This window comes from Danio aesculapii, chromosome 20 (assembly GCF_903798145.1).
Source record: "Danio aesculapii chromosome 20, fDanAes4.1, whole genome shotgun sequence".
NCBI classification, from domain to species: Eukaryota; Metazoa; Chordata; class Actinopteri; order Cypriniformes; family Danionidae; genus Danio; species Danio aesculapii.
This window is the reverse complement of record NC_079454.1, coordinates 26,883,315-26,900,791: the sequence shown is the minus strand read 5'-3', so window position 1 is coordinate 26,900,791 and position 17,477 is coordinate 26,883,315. Positions and strand designations below refer to the sequence as shown.

The 17,477-nt window shown below is 36.4% G+C and overlaps 1 protein-coding gene across 1 annotated transcript in view; it reads right to left on the bottom strand.

Annotated features, from left to right (window-relative positions):
* The window catches only part of ttbk2b (tau tubulin kinase 2b), a 17,607-nt gene extending 321 nt beyond the window's left edge, over positions 1 to 17,286 (bottom strand). The window contains exons 1-15 of the mRNA XM_056481429.1: positions 17,091 to 17,286; positions 12,219 to 12,358; positions 11,032 to 11,179; positions 10,787 to 10,860; positions 10,557 to 10,697; positions 10,313 to 10,417; positions 9,667 to 9,732; positions 9,459 to 9,551; positions 9,255 to 9,380; positions 9,019 to 9,176; positions 8,742 to 8,937; positions 7,033 to 7,244; positions 6,488 to 6,944; positions 4,601 to 5,223; positions 1 to 1,976 (exon numbers count right to left, since the gene is read on the bottom strand). The exon at positions 1 to 1,976 is cut by the window's left edge and continues 321 nt beyond it. Of these exons, the coding sequence (XP_056337404.1) occupies positions 1,658 to 1,976; positions 4,601 to 5,223; positions 6,488 to 6,944; positions 7,033 to 7,244; positions 8,742 to 8,937; positions 9,019 to 9,176; positions 9,255 to 9,380; positions 9,459 to 9,551; positions 9,667 to 9,732; positions 10,313 to 10,417; positions 10,557 to 10,697; positions 10,787 to 10,860; positions 11,032 to 11,179; positions 12,219 to 12,287 (2,787 nt within the window). The 5' untranslated portion in view covers positions 12,288 to 12,358; positions 17,091 to 17,286 and the 3' untranslated portion in view covers positions 1 to 1,657. The remainder of the gene's footprint in view (positions 1,977 to 4,600; positions 5,224 to 6,487; positions 6,945 to 7,032; positions 7,245 to 8,741; positions 8,938 to 9,018; positions 9,177 to 9,254; positions 9,381 to 9,458; positions 9,552 to 9,666; positions 9,733 to 10,312; positions 10,418 to 10,556; positions 10,698 to 10,786; positions 10,861 to 11,031; positions 11,180 to 12,218; positions 12,359 to 17,090) is intronic.
* Positions 17,287 to 17,477: the final 191 nt, after the last annotated feature.

The window sequence follows — 17,477 nt, the reverse complement described above, 5'->3', positions numbered from 1 at the left end:
TCTTTGTACATCGGCCTAATGCTTTCAACAAATACAACAAGAGAGAATTCAATCCCAAATCGAGTCCGAAACAGCCAACGTATCAAACAGACATCTTGCTGATGTGTTCAAGTAATATAGTAATGGGACTATAGTGTCTGAATGAAGAGTTCCTAGAAGGGTCCGTAGCATTTCACTGGAATAAATCAGTAAGTTTCTTGTCGACGTTATGACTATTTACAGGGGTTGTTAGTATGATATTGCAGGCATGGAGGAGATTATACTTGGCAACTGCAAGGACCCTTAATGTGATGGCGAATTCCCTCAGTAGCGGGTAATAAAGCTACATCGTCAGGTACGTAACCACATCCAATAAATAAATAAATACATTCTATAGATGATACAGTTTACAGTACATACATTCCCTGAAATACATATTTACACATGCTTGCTTGGACCAGGTGTATCTATACATGAATGATATTATAGTGTATAGATAGCCATTAGCTCACAGGTGCACTCAGTTCCTGGAGGGCCGCAGCTCTGCACAGTTTAGTTGCAACCCTAATTAAACACGCCTGATCAAACTAATTGAGTGCTTTAGGTTTGATACCTACAGATAGGTGTGTTGAAGCAAGGCTGGAACTAAACTCTGCAGGGCTGTGGCTCTCCAGGAATTGAATTTCACACCCCTGCGTTAGCTGAAAAGAGCATTTCAACACTTGTTGGGGGAAAAACATGAGGCTAAAGATGTGAAGTGCCTGCAAAACAAGTAACATGCATCTGTTTGATAGAATACAATGAGGTACTACGTGCCGCCTCATTGTTTTCACATTTCAAACATTAGTGATTGAATGATAGTGTTTAAAATAAGACAACGAGGAAGTCAGATTATGCAAAATTGGTATTAAAAAAAAAAACTATATTTAAAAAATGTATATATAGGAACAAAAACATATATACATGAAAATAAAACACAGTATGGCACAAACTATATTGAATAAAAAAAAGATGAAGTGAAATCAGCTCTTTTTAGATATAAAGATACACAGCGTCACTGGAAGATTTCAGCATGTTTAAGGAATTATAGTTCACTGAAATATGAACATTTGTTGTTGTTTTACTCACTCAGTTCATCTGGTCCGTCAGGAAAACTTGAACGATTTTTAACTTAAAAGAAAATGTAGGTCCTTGTTGATTCATAAAATTTTAGTCAACAGCTTCAAGTACCTTGAGAGTCAAAAACAAACAGACATATAGGCATAATAAAAACCAATCCACAGCGGTTTTATGAAGAGAAATTACAAGCAGTGGATTAGAAAGAGAATTAAAAAGTTAAAATGTAGTTTTGGTAACATTAGTTTTGTTTTGCCTGTATGCTTTTTCAATATATATATATATATGAATCATTAAGCACCATGTTTTTTAGCTGAAAATCTCCACCATGATGAGTAAAGTAACAGCAAATGTTCATTTTTGAGTGAAATATCTCTTTAATACTTAACGTTTCCCTAAAATCTCCAAAACATGATACTTTCAAGAACATCACAACCAACCGGCAAAACCTTTTACCTCTCTACTCATCAAAACACCACTTGTAAAAAGGCTACAGTTCTTCAGGAGACGTTAAAAGCTACTTTTAAAACCGCTGGACGTTTCTCTTTACACACTTTTCTGTTTATTTGCTCATTTTGGGGGTGGTTTTGTTCTCAGCACTGCCGGCTCTGACTCTGGAGCAGAAGCCAGAGGCGTGGTTTACTCGCAAGTCACTGATTCTTGGAGGGGGGGAGGCGGAGCAGCTGCTTGGCGATTGGCTGTGAGCACCTTCAAAACGAGAAGGAGAGGAGCTCAGCGAGCGCTGCAGAGAGCAAGCGGTGGTCCTCTGGCAGCGGGACGAGCTGACGGTCAGTCCACCTCGCTCCTGCATCAGTTGAGACAGGTTGTCAAGGAGGTCCGTGTCGCCGGTGCTGCTGGCACGAATGCGGTAACGTCTGCGTCTGAATAGATCATATTGATACATCAAATGCATACTGTAAAAGATGAAGTCCATTTTGTTTACACATCAAAAAAAATAAATAAATGAAGACAGTGTTTCAGATTGATCGATGAAAATTGTTTAAAAAAAGCTATATTTGAGTTTGTGAAGGGAGCAGAAAAGCATGTTTTTTTCTTTCAAATGTTTATATACAGATATGCAGTGATGGATTTGATTTTCTGTCTTCCAATCCATCTCAGCAAGGATCAACGTTTATCCTATTTTATCATCCTTTATCTCATGACTTTATTAATATGATTATTTGAAACAGTATTTAAACTTGAAATGATTTTGACTAATGAATAAAGTTAACACATTGCTTAATGTAAGAATGTTCAGTGTATTTGCCTCTCTCTCTTTGTAACTCTATTTTCAGGAGCCACCAAACCAGGTCAGAGGTCATAGAGACCTCCTTAGTGGAACTGAAGGGCCTGTTGACTGGAAACATCTGTTTTCCTGTTTGTATTGTTACGTGTTAATACTGTCTAAAACTATTTAGATTTTTTATTATGTGTTAATTCTGTTTCAAGGGATTTTCTTTTTTATGCTAGATAGACTCTGCGTTGTGGGAATATGGCAGCCTGAATGTTGATTATACCAGTTTTGATAAGACAGCTGAGGATACAACGAAACAACCTGGAGCTTTTAAAACAGATTGTTCTCTTGCCGTGTATATGCGTCTGAGGGGTCAGCTCTACAGGTCTGGGATCAGCTGTGAATAGCCCATGGTCGACCTGACCCAATAACCATGTCTCCATCCATATCTGTACTCAGATTCAACGCTGCATCCCATGTGGACCCTAATCTGACTTCAAAAATACATTTTTGATTCACTAAGAGACGATTCAGAAAAGTGATTTGTTTGTAAATCAGGCTACGCCCTTGATTTTGATTCACTTAGAGAAGCCTGTTCATAATTTAACTTAGTAATTTAATTCTGAACCTCATGTCTTTGAGTCACTTAAAACAACAGAGTCATTAGTTCGTGAATCTGACTTAACTAGCCAAGGTGTACGATTTGGGTTGACCAAAAAAACTACTTTTATAAGCAGGGTTTCTGCTAGGGCTGGGCAATTTGGCCTAAAATCAAAACCTTGATTAATTGAACATTTTAACTCGATTACCATTAATGAATGATTATTTTATTTATTTACTTAACAAGTTTTGTAGCCTACAGTAAATATGCTCACATATCACAAGTGAGAGATTTTTTAAATGAAGGGTGTATTACTTGATTTTAAAAGAATTGAAGGAAACACACACTATTATCTATGATTATTTATTGAACATCAACGATAAACAACTGAAATTAAATTAAAGCCCACATTGCCTAAAACCAACAGTCACTTTTTTTCTTTTTTCTGGTACATGATTAATGCACATGAAGCCTGCGCCAGACCATACCAGTGTGTTTGACGCAGAAGTACTGTATAATGTAGCCTTAACAGAGCGGGATCATGTGACTCCACACGCAGTAGGGAAAGTAATTGAAAAAATGAACATGGAAAAATTAGATTAACTATAGGGGTGTGAATGCCAATTTCGATTACTTTTCGATTAATTGCCCAGCCCTAGTTTCTGCAGGTCTCACCAAGTCAAATTTAAGGCTTTTTAAGACCTTTTTAAGACTATGAAGAATGACATTTCAGAATTGTATCGGGCTAAATGCTAAGGATTTTTTAATGGCCCAACAGAAAACAAAAAAAAATATTATTAGTTATTTCTTACCCACATATTTTTATAATGTATCAAACAAGCAAACATTAGTTGTACACATACATTTTTTGCAACATGACTAGTTTTGCTAGACGTTTTATTGAGATGTGTTGTTGATGGTGATCAGATGCATGTCAGATTGAGTGGGTAGAATTACATAAACAAAGGAAAACTAAGAACCATTTAAAATGATTCAAGACCTACAAGATTTCAGAGAATTTAAGACTAAGGCCGAAAATTTTGTTTTTGAAATTTAAGACTTTAAGACCTCGCAGATACACTGATAAGTGTCAGTTATTTAGGAGTCAGAAAACACTGATCATTCTATTTGTATTAGATTCTGTAAAAAAAATGCAAACAAGTGGCTGTTTGTTCATTAATTCTTATAGCACTGATTGCTTAATGCAAGCGATCTACCAGCTTATAGGAGCGATTAGCTTATGCAGAACCCTGTATGTCAGTGGTCTCAAACTCAATTCCTGGAGGGCCACAGCTCTGCAGATTGGAGCTCCAACCACCTCCAACTCACACCTGCGTAATAGCTGGATCAGTTGAATCAGCTGTTTGTTTAGGGTGTTTGATTAAACTGTGCAGAGCTGTGGCCCGTCCAGGAATTGAGTTTAAGACCCATGATGTATGTGGTGCGTCTTGGATTCACTTAAAAACAGGTTCATCAGAGTCAGTTCTTTGTGAATCAGATTCCAGTGGTTTAATGTTTCTGATTGTGGCTAAAGAGTAGGCTTTAAAAGTGTTTGTGAAATGCACTGGTCTCTTAGGTTTTCTGTGCAGCTCATGAGAACAACAACACAGGGAAACTTCTGACTTGGTCTAGTATGAAGATAGTACTTTTAAGATCATTGTTTCTCTCACCTGTTTTCTCCACCAGTGCGGAGAGGTGGTTTTCCTGGTGGCGGTCGAGGAATAAATCGAGCAGAGATCTGATCCGTCATTAGTGTGGGGCTTATGGGTCTTGGTATTTTACTCTTGCTCGACAGAGGTCCTGAGGAGGAGGACAAAGACAGCGGCTCCTCCACCTGCCAGTCTGACCCTCGAGAACCGGTGGGGAAGGTGAATTTGTCACGCAGCAGTGCTGAGGGGAAGTGCTCGCATGACAGTGACAAAGATGGAGAAAGCGGAGCCGGAAAACACTTGCGGGTCGGAGAGTCCGGGTCACGGACTGGGATGCGACTGGCTCGTGGAGAGAGTTCACGAGGTGAAGCTGGAGCTACATCAACACTGTGTCCTGTCATCTCACCCTGGTTGGGGGTTGAAGAAGGTCCACCGTCAGGACAGCCCGAGTCGCTCTCCACATCCTTATCAAAGGCCTTAACAGAAATCATGTTTTCATCTGGCTTGTTAGGGCTTTTAGAGGGTGAATTGACTGCTGGCACATGGTTGTGCTCCTTTTCCGCAGTTCCTGATGGATTGTTAGGCTGAAAGTCGTCTCCTGTCTTCTTCTGAGGCTGAACGGACTGTACTGCTGCACTGGAGGACTGTGAAGAGAACAGCATTAGAGACGGGACATTATTAATGAAGCTCTGCAAAGGAAAAAGAAAACTCATATATTTGTTTTTCTTAGTGTTTTCCTTCCTCTGCTTGGAAGAACTTTGAACTCTACTGAGAATGTTCTGAGCTTCAGGCTTTACGTCAGCTTCATTTTTTGTCTATTGGTGTTTTGATATACAGTAAAGTACAAATTCAAGTGGCTAGCCAAAATCTGAGAGACAGTGATGTTGCAGAGGAAGCACTGCAGTGCATCTATAAATGATCCCTGCTTGCTGCTACACTTTCTGTGACACATTTAATGACAAATAAATGACATTATTATGTTAAAATTACCGTTAACTCAAAATTATTATGAAGCCAATAATATGAAGCTGCCATTCAAAATTCAGAGTCTGTAAGATTTTTTAGAATAAACTTTGGTAACATTTTACAAAAAGGTTCCTTTTGTTAATGTATTTACTAACATGAACTAACAATAAAAGATACATTTATTTCAATATTTATTCATATAGTTAACTTTAGTTAAGGAAAAGGTCATTTGTTGTAAGTTCATGTTAACTCACAGCGCATTAACTACTGTAAAAAAGCACAACTTTGGATTTTGCATTAATGTTGAACTATTATTAATAAATGCTGTTCATTCTTAATGTTAGTGAAATAGATTAACTAATGAAAGCTTATTGTAAAGTGTGACCAAACTCTTGCTGTAATTTAGGATGAACATATTAAATTGAACCAAATAAATCTTGTTGTTTTGAGTTATTTTTCTACTTTATTCTCTTTTGAATAATCCTGAAATAAATATGTATTATGTTTTCCATACATGTTTTACAGTTTTATTTTTATTTTTTTACAGTTTTTAACATGAAGTGAACTTGAGCTCACATCACATAGAGATGCACCATTACGGAAATTTTTGCCAGATACCTATAACTCTTTCTATTTGAAAGCTGATAACAAATATATAGGATAAAATTACAAAATCATGATAAGATTTTTTGAGCCTAATTACAAAAAAACAAACAGTGAGCGCAACTACACAAAACAAGCGCATTGCAAAGAAGATCTTTCTTCTCTCAAAATAATTTACGAATTGAAGTCCTCTTTATCTATAGTGTAAAACTCTTCTGAAGCATGTCACCTGTAGTGACTTCATATCTTAGAACTGCAGCTTTGTTTATCCCAGCGTAACCTCGTTTGTTTAAAAGAAATGCAATAATTCTACTTCACAATGCAACATGACAAACTGACCTGCTCCAGATGGGTCCTGTTAAGGTGTGCCATTGTCGCAGGCTGTATTGTCGGTAGTCTTCTCAATCCAGACAGGCCTATTACTCCAGGTAGACCCGGAAGTCTTGCAAATGGAGGTCCAGTGTGGCAGACACCTGTGTGGAAATCAACTGTGCCGCTCAGGTTGCTAGTGCGCTGAGGCAGGGGATCAGACCAGGTACGAGGGAGAGCGAGGGGGCTGGAGGAGCGTGGCGAGATCCCTGAGCGTTCCTCCTCATCTGGTTTAGAGCCGGCTGAACCGCTACCACCCTCAAGCTCCACTAGGACCCACTCCTGCGAGTCGCCCTCTTGTGGGACAGGGCTGAGGTTCACGGCAACGTAACCACTGCTTGCTGCCCCCTCCTCATCCTCCAAAGAGCCTTGCTCGACCCGGCAGACAGCCCTGTCTTGGGGCAGACCTGGACGTTGCTTTCCTAAACTAATAAGACAAAGAAAGGAAAAGTGGTTATGACATCTCAAGTGTCCAATTCCCATTGATGAAGATTATGAGGACTTTGTTTACTGACTAGGCCTCAAGGAAGCGTTCAATTGTAGGTTTGGGTTCGGGAGTCAGTCTCTTATCCAGCCCCATGCTCTGACTGTGGCGAATCCGTCTTAGCAGCGGAGCCATGTGGTCGATGAGCAAGGTTTCGGAGCGCACGCGTCTGGGAGAGCCCTGGATGGAGCCACTGTTGGGGCTTTGGTTGCCCTCTTTGCTTCGCTCCTCCTCACTAGCCACCTGAATCACAAATAGAACTTCATAAGCATCTTGGAGAAGTGACAAGACTATGCGAGTCTAAAAAATTGGTGGGCTTCTGCTGTGTTTTTTAATTGCCTGCAAAATAAAAAAACGATGAAAAATCTGTCAAGGGGTTAAGTTGTGTCATTAGTCTGTGAATCAGACATTACTGGTTGTGTAGTATGTTTCTGATTAACTTAAAGGAACCAGGTTTTCCATCTACTAGAACACATATCTACAATCTCTGGGTCGGCAAAAAGGTGATGGCACTGGGTATAGGTAACAACAGACTTTTGCCCTATTTGGTAAATCTGGCCCAATTTGCACAAGAGCTCAAATCCAAAACAGCACAGATGGGCATGGAAATTTCTGCGGAGGACTTACAGAAAATGCACAAATTAAAAAACAAAGTCCTAACATCTATTTTACTTATCAACCAACTCAATAAGCACAGCACAAACAAGCATAGTGGCAAACAAGCAGAGCTGAGGGTCAAAATCTGTGGGTGATCTACTATGGCATGACACAATTTAATTTTTCGCTGCCGGGGGTAAGGGGGAGTTACGAAAATAATAAATTTTCATGTCAAAGTTAGCCTACTTTATACAAAATATTTATTTAATGAAAGTGGCTATATGGTACATACATTGAACAAAAGTATAGCTTTGTTTTATTTTATTTAGGACTATTTATTTAGTTGTTGGCCAAAGAATAGGCATATTCACAAAATAGACAAGTTTAATATAAGCGACGACAGGACAATGATAAAAACCTCTAACATGCAAGGGTGAAATACTTCAGGGCTGGACAGCACCCATGCACTCAGCATGGTTCAGGCACAAGAGAACAGATTGTACACTGTCTGAGGAAACTGAGATCGTGCTAATATTACATGAACAATATTTTTGGATGACGTCTTCCTCTGGCATTCTAAATACAGATATGTGAAAAAAATCCTCTACCTTATACTACATGATCTCCGTTCTCTGTGGTGCCTTGCAGCAACAACAATTGAATTGCAGTCATTTCAAGCGAAACCTTACGCTTTTTAGGTGTTTAATAAAGGTGCAAATACCTGTAATCTGAGGAGTGCAAACAATAACAAATCATTTTGCATTAATTATTTAAATATTCTTCTCCCATAAATGTTGCATTTGCCAGGGAAACTCCAACAAAATGCATATTCAGTAAGGTCAGGTCCAAAAATAGCTGTGTTCACACCTCTTCAGTGCTACTCTTCATTGCAGTAATTATAGACAGTACTGTTTTACAGCAAATAGACAATTTTCTCTCGGACAACCTATTAATAAATGAGGCCTTTACTGTTAAAATCCTTAAAAATAATTATCTGAATCAACATTTAAATGATTTCAGAATATATCGATATTAGAATAGAAATAATAATAAATTAGGTGACAATGCTGTTTTAAAACAACGCTAGTGACGATAATAACACACTCAAATAGTAATAACATCATAATTCCATCTGAATCATGCCTTTCTGATTTGTGGCTGAACGTGGTTGAGGTTTCGGTCACGGCTGTGCTCCACATCCTCCCAGACATCGGCTCCCAGTGCTGGCTGTGTTGGGATGGGGGCGCAGTTATCAGCCTCACTGAGGCGCTCACCCTGAAGGACGTCCTCTGTGTTCTCACGCTGCAGATCACCCGGGATTGCAGAGGCATTGGCCATACTGGAAGGAAGCATATTCATTTAACAATGTAGATCTTCAATTCAATTCACCAGCGAGTAACTGCAGATTGTGGATATCTACCCTAAATATGCAGGTGTGAGACGAGTCAACTGCTGGGCTGTGGTTGCCAGAGTTCCCACATTAAGTGTGTCCTCTGAATCCAGTCTCTCCCAGTCATATGGGTCATTTTCCACGACATTGTAACTCTTCATACTGTTGTCAAAGACTGACATCAGGAGCTACAACACAAAGAGAGAACAGGTGAGCAATGATTACACCTAGAAATATCGCTAGTCAAGAAAGGCTCAGTTCAGTACCTGATAATCTGGTTTAGTGTAGTAGTCCAGATTGGAGATATGATCAAAGAAAACGCTAAACTCATCTGGGAGGTGCTTGAGCAAGAGGCGATGGTTGTATGTCTCCTTCATATTTCCAACTTGTTCCTGTATTGATAAAGGGAGATATTGAGAACACCAGCAGATCTCTTGTCCATGAAAAATGATGATCTGAGCAGAACTTACTTTGTCTTTGATTTTTCTCCATGGTAGCTGACCCACCATGAACTCCACAAGCATATAAAATAAAGACCACAGGTCATCATGTCGACCCATTTCCTTTGAAAATGAAAGATGTGCATTTTAGTGAAATATAAGTAATATAACCTTCTGTTTCAAAGAACCTGACCGACATCCGCCATTGACAAGAATATGTGTACGAAAAGAGAATTACCTTATTCTTGTGAGCATTAATGGAAGCATAACGGACGGTCCCTCTGAATCCTGCCACAGGACGTGGCTATGGAAAATAACAAGAATGTGCAAATAGAAGTAAACACATGGAACTGAATTACAGCAGTAGTACACTCAACATACAGTACATACCTACATACAAGCATACATACATACTTTTGATAAATTTATAGTTTAAGAATTAAAAATGAATGCTTTTGCAAACTATACCAACTGATTCATTACAAACAAACAAACAAACAAACAAACAAACAGTGCACCAAAAACGAAGGCTGATTAAAATTTTTGGATGAACTTGATCTTTAAATTCAGTTCATTACTCATCCAAAGCAGACTTCAGAAGACTTTTATGAAAACTTCATGTTTTTTGTGGCTATCTAAAAATGTCATCAATCAGGGGTCAAAGCAGTCCCCAATCACTGTCAATACAATCTTCAATAATTGCTCAAAATTTCTTTTTATGTTACTTAAAAAAAGATTCCCCAGTCACGTCGTTTTGGAACAACAGAAAAATGAGTAAATGATGACTACATTTTCATTTTTTGGGTGAAATACAGGTATTTAAGCAACACAAATTTATGACGATAGCATCTTAAAAACATAGACTGATGTCTGTAATTACTTACTGGACGGACTTCTTGACATGAGTTTGTAAACTGGCGTGCCAACCCAAAATCTAGCATGTAACAGGTTCGGCATGTACTGTTAAGTCGGCCCATTGCGAAGTTGGACTATTTGAAAAAGAAAGGGATTGAAGATTAGTTCATACAGTCTAAACAGAAATAATGAGGCCCAGATGGAGCTTGAAGTGTTGTCAACATCAGAAGTGTTTTTAGGTGCAGGGCTGTCTGTAAGAGAGCAGATTCTTACGGGTTTGATGTCTCTGTGCAGGAAGCCCACAGAGTGGATGCTCTCGATGGCTTCTAAGATTTGTCTGCCCAGCCTGAGTGTGGTGGAAACGGTAAAGGTGCCGTGGCTCATGTTGCGTCGAAGGTCGGCCAAGTTCCTTCCCTGCAGTTCAATGAAATCATCGCTGGAGTCAGGGTTGTTGTACTTGTGATAACGTCAATCAATTCAAAAATAAGAATAAGTCATCTGACCTGAAGCTCCATAACTACATAGTTGAATCGGTCATTGCGTCCACAGCCAACAAAACGACAAACATGGTCTTTACCTAGAAAATAAGTTGGTAAAGAAAAAGCACATGTACAGGCCGATGTGTTTTTTGCAATTGATGTTTTGCTGATTGTAGAGTAGCACAGGGTGCATTTATTTTGTGTTTTTGAATTTGTTTAATACGCAATCTCAAAATAGCAGTATCTTAGATGTCTGTGATCATTTTTACCCTGAAGTCTTTTCAAAACTGCTACTTCCATCTTCAGGACTTGTTTTGGTTGCTGGGCAGATTCCACTTTCAGTGCCACACTGACCTGGTTCACCTGGTCCAGCACTTCATAAATCTCGCCAAAACCACCTCCACCAATCTTCTTCAACTAGAATGGAACAAAATTTATTTAATAAATGACAAAATAAAAATAAACTAAATAAATGTAATGAATCACTGGAACAAAAACAAAATACTCTGCTTTTTTGGTACAGTACAGTAGAAAAAGATTAAAATTGTGAAATATGATCAATGAACTTTCTTTTAAATGTAAAATGCGGCATTTTCTCAGAAATGTATTTCTGAGATGAAAAAGCTGAATGTTCACCAGGCATCATTAGTTTATGTTAATGAATTTGCTAACATGAACTAAGAATGAACAATACTTGTACACTATGTTTTAATCAATATTTTATTCAAATGATGTAAATGATAGCTCTTTTGTGCCATTGAACCTAACAGTTGTACCTTCCAGCAAGGCAATGTCTCTAAAATATGATAATCAGGTTCAATAATAATAATCAGGATGGTTCAATCCATAATTTCAAAATAGTATTTTTATCAGCAGTGCTTGCAGCTGATAAGGTCCTTTTTTACTAAAATCCAAAGTTGTGATTGTAAACATTAGTTAATGTGATGCGAGTTAACAATAACTAACAATGAACAGCTTTTTTTCATTAACAAATTGTACATTTAATACATCCTGAATAAAACCCAATTACTAATAAGTAGCGTATGTTATATTCTCCCTCCTGTAATCAAACAGATAAGTAGACACCTTTCAAACTTGCATTGTAGCATAAATGTTGCACAACAGCTGTTCAGGCATGAAACACTGCCTTTGAGAAAAGTCCTCGCTAAACGACATTGCTGTCATGAAACAAACTGCTGCGTCTAGTGACTATTTGTCAGTATGCTGTACCATTTTCCTTGCTGATGTCAGCACTGCTCAACACACCTGCAGTGTATCGTTTGACTGAGCTCAAAAATAAAAAAAAATAAAAACCTCCTTGTCTGGACACAAAAAGTGAACATAAATGTATCTGACAGCTATCAGAAAATCTCTACAGGACTAACAGCAAGTATCTGAATTCTCCTGAAGCCTTGTCCTCATAAATTCAGCTGCATTGGAGAAAAAAAAAACTCACCACTCTCCATCGCTCCCGGACCATGCTCCCGACAGCCAAGATATCAGTCTGCTCTCCTGTCCCACTCATCCTGATGCTCAAGAGTGGATGAGCACACTCAGAAAAGCACTACACCTCACATCAGTGAGTTCGGGTCCTCACTGAAAATCACAAGCAGATTAGAGAACATAATTCATTTAGTTTAGTGATTCTCAACATTTTTGACTGAACTGAAGCCGCTCATTCCCAAAGGCAATATAAAAAGGCTGCACAATATATGTGTAACAATATATGTGCAATATAATACATATAACATTACAAATAATTCAGAAACTTGAAATGACAATGTTAAAATAATGAAATAAAACAATTATATATTTTAAATAACATTTTTTAATTTATTTAAATAAACATTTACTCCATAATAACTAGTTTTTATTATTAATGAATTTCAAAATTTGTATTTTGTTTATAAATCCTTACACATTATGCGATAGCTGGAGTCCAGAAGCATTTAATAATTACATTAATTTGAATCTTTTTTTGTGAGACACCTTTGAACTGCAGGGTTACAACTGAACTTAAAGGCTATAATGCAGACATTTGGAAGATTTCCTGCTAGGGCTGCTCGATCTTGGAAAAATTCTATATTATTATTATTATTTTTTGCTATATATTGCTATATGAGTAGAATTTCACAAGGTGATATCAATAACAATAATTTCAGAAGAATCCATGGTTTTACATTGACAGAGAATGCATTTGCGTAAAATATAAAAAACAAGCAGCAAGTATAAATTAATACAATAGTATTAACTAAAAATATAAGTATAAATTAAAAACAAAGATACAAATTAAATAAACAGTGATGTATTGTTCAAAGCAACTTAAAGAGTCTAACAGTATTGAGGTAAAGAAATTAAATAATCAGATGTGAAATAAAACTATACACTAGGGCTGCACTTTTGTTTGTCTGCGATATCTATACCATTTCACCAGATGAATATCTCTACTTGGAAAGATCTTATCATTTTAGATTGACTGGAATGATTCTGCATTAAATCTAATAAACAAATAAAAAGCATGGATAAATACAACAAAGAAAAAAAATACAGTTTATATAAACTGTGTTATGGTTTTTTGAGTGTAACAGTATTCAGGTACAGCACTTGAAAAATAAAAATAATTCAAAAAAATGTATCATTACTAATGGTACAATGAGAAATGCTTTTAAAAGGCTTATTACAGTCACAAACCTCAATCACATAAAAATGATCAATTACAATGCAGACTCAACATTGCATACCCTGCAATGTGACTCTTGCAAATGTTCACATTGCGATATCGATGCTAAAACAGTATATTGTGCAGCCCTACTATACGCAGTAGTCAACATTCAAACACCCATTCTTGTCATAGGACATTTTTGAAAAGTTTTCTGTTCATTTTAGAAATAATTAAACATAATTAAACTTTGTTAAAGCAACAAATTGTATAATTTATTGTGATTTAAATTTACTTGAAAACTTGAACACACAGCCCTTAAATCAATGCTGAAATTATATATTGTGCAGCCTTACTTCCTGCAGATATTGCTTGCAATGGCTGCCTAACATGACATTAATAATAGACAATTGCATTGGCTGCATCCATATACAGTACTCTATAAGTGCACTAAAGACTACATGAATCTGACCTGTCCTGAGGTTCTACTATAAGCAGATTATGCAAGATCTGTACAAGAACCTGTCCTGATTTTTTTGGACTGCCACGGCTAGAGTGCCAGCAAAACTGATGGAGCTAAATACAGTCAAATCCTTGAGGAACAGGCTTACAGTAGGCCTGATGCTAGAATAAAAATCACTTTATCTGCAATTCAGTGACTCGGGGAAACATAATCTTTAAATCTACATCCCAGAGACCACAAAATGCTAGCTTAATTATTTTGTATGCAGACTAGGTTGTAAGACAGAGAGCCTTGGCTCTGTTTGATGTCAACTATAGGGAGAAGTGCAATCACTGCCATTTGTTCTTGAGACTAAATGAATATTGAGAAGCTTCTGTAACTTATTTATCATTTCAATAGACCTGTGCACAATATACGATTTATCTTAAGAAATACATGCATTTTAATATTAATATCTATAAATGCACATGACAGATCACACTATTATGTCTTTTTTTTTCTTTTTCATTCTTTTATAACCTGTTTTAGCACATTTTAATCTGTTTTTATCTGTTTTAATTCTTTTTAATTCTTGAAATCATTCTTATTTTCTTGTTTCTTTTATTCTTGTTTATGTAAAGCACTTTTAATTTCCATTTTGCATGAAATATGCTATAGAAATAAACTTGCCTTGCCTTACAAACGGTCAACGATTTCCTACAAAAATGGTGAATCATGCTTTTAAGAGTTCACTGTTTGTTGCACTTGTGTACAAAATATAATGACAATGAAGTGATCTGATTTAATAATGCCACCAAACAAATATAAATATTGCTGTTATATTTAATTACATAATTTAGTTACATAAATATACATTATATACATTAAAACACAAAAAAAAACTAATTGTAATAAATATAGTGCTGCATAATTAAATAAAAATATTTAAATAAGTAAAATTTATTATAATATAATACAAATGCTTATTCGGGCATTCACTTAAAAATGTCTATAATTTGTTATTTTTCCCTTTGATAGATAGATAGATAGATAGATAGATAGACAGACAGACAGACAGACAGACAGACAGACAGACAGACAGACAGACAGACAGACAGACAGACAGACAGACAGACAGACAGACAGACAGACAGACAGACAGACAGACAGACAGACAGACAGACAGACAGACAGACAGACAGACAGACAGATAGATAGATAGATAGATAGATAGATAGATAGATAGATAGATAGATAGATAGATAGACAGATAGATAGATAGATAGACGGATAGACGGATGGATAGATAGATGAGCAATTCCAGTGTTATGGATGTGACATTTGCAGTAAAATCTCCAAACATAAATTCACAAAGAAAGTATATGTTCACATTATATTGAAAGATCTGTTTATATTTTCCAAAACAACTAGCCACAGAGTAATAGGAGCAGAAAAATATTAATCTGTAAAAAATATTTTTATTGTAAATGAGGAATATAAACATGCGTTATGGATGTGACAAAAAGTCTGCGAGTTTACAGTCTCAACATACATTGTAGATATTCTGTGAATTAAACTGCACAACCCGAAAGAAACAATGCTAATCAAACAGATATGAGTCGGCTCACTATAGAACAAAAATGATTTATTTTATTTTATTTTATTTGACATTTCTGCATTTATGAGAAAAAAAATGTTGTTATGGATGTGACACTTTTCCGTTATGGATGTGAAATTGCCATTTGTGTGATTTTGGCAAATTAAATATAATAGTTTGAAACATTGACAGTTACATTTAGGAGTATTTTTACAGTACTGTAAAATACAAAAACTGTAGAAACAGTTTCTCTATTTTAGTGAAAAAAAATTTTTCATGGCAAGGTTGACATTTGTCTACATTTCAAAGTTAAAATCTGATCATTTTACTTACTCCACTGGCAGATAATTTAGCTTGTTTTAAGGTAAATCTCTTAATTGTGACATTTCGTCTGACGGTGAAAACAAAACAAAATTATTACTTACTTTTACTAAGTATTTATTTTAATATTTAGACTAAAAACAAGACAAAATGTAAGAAAATCTTTTTTTTATTTGTTATTCAAATTTTGAATTTGTTATTCAATTTCTGTATCTGAATACTGTTAGACTCCCTAGAAATCAAAGTCAAACTATCTTGTAAAACTGTATTCATATCGCATCAGATTTTTCCAATATCATGTAGCCCTAGCGCACAGCATAAATGAGTCCAGACAATGTTTTTCATCCCTTTCTCGGTGAACATTAGACTATATATTTTGGATCATTTAAACAAAACAGTTTTATTAAAAAGTTTTATTCAATAAAATGAGAGCATAATTCCCCAACATCTTTAGGGAAAGAAAGATAATATTATTTAAATTTGAATGGGGTGTTGCAAAAAAAAAATTATAATCTACAAAATTTGTTTATGGTTCATATATGCATATGTAATCCTACTTTGCACAACAAACTGGTGTATACATACAAATCGAATTTAAATCAAAATTAAATTAAAATTTGATCACAAACATAAAAATGTCCATTACAATTTTAAAATGCATAATATTGTTGCCTTTTATTATAATTAATTTTTGTTCTTATTAACTTTAAGAAGATCCAATCCTATTGTGTTTCACTGAAGCTTAAATACTAAAATCTGTTCAAAACTATGTTTTCCATCAGTAAGACTCAGACCTGATGGATAACATTAAAAACCAACTGCCAATACTAACGTTAACGTTAGCTGCATGCAGCACTGTTTTAATGAGGATGACTGCAGCTGGCCTGTTATATATGTCTTTATTACAGGCTCTCATACAGAATTAAAGCTTATGCTAACATCAACAAGCTACACTGAGAACTGCAGCTATTTTGTACATTTTGGATAAGGGTTTCTCTGTCCTTTCCGCATCCCCTGATGATAAACAGAGGGAGACAGACAGGACACAAGCTAGCTAAAGCTAAAGCATCAGCCACAGCCAAATCACTGAACAAAACAGCGCAGTGAAGTGATACGCCGCTAGCTAATTAGCCGAGCTCAACATCGGCGCCGCAACACATAACGTTAGCTATTACTGGATCGTTACATACGGTTGACAGGTTACACACGGTATGGCAATGTTGTGACAGCTGTAATCCCGCTAATAATGCGGACTAGCTCGCTAAGCGGTCAGCACGCGTTCATTCAGGTGCCCGGTGTGTACGTTTACCTCTGTCTGCAGCAGCGCTCCGAGATGTTTCCGTAGCCTTCAAAATACCCTGTTGTGTTCTACAGGCCATGGTTTTGTGAAATGCTAGACAAAAGAATCCCATAACGTTTCGAAACACAAAATAAAGGTAGAAGTTCACGTTATTTGCCTCGCTTCACTTCTCCCTGACGGCAGCGGCAAAGGCGGCGATGACTGAGCGAGCGCACCGCTACGTGACGTCACATTTGGTCGAATAGATTTTACTTTAGCAAATTAATTTATATATATATATATATATATATATATATATATATATATATATATATATATATATATATATATATATATTAAATTCACAGTAGGGTACAATTTGTTAAGTACCTTATTTAATATTGACTAAAACTGAAA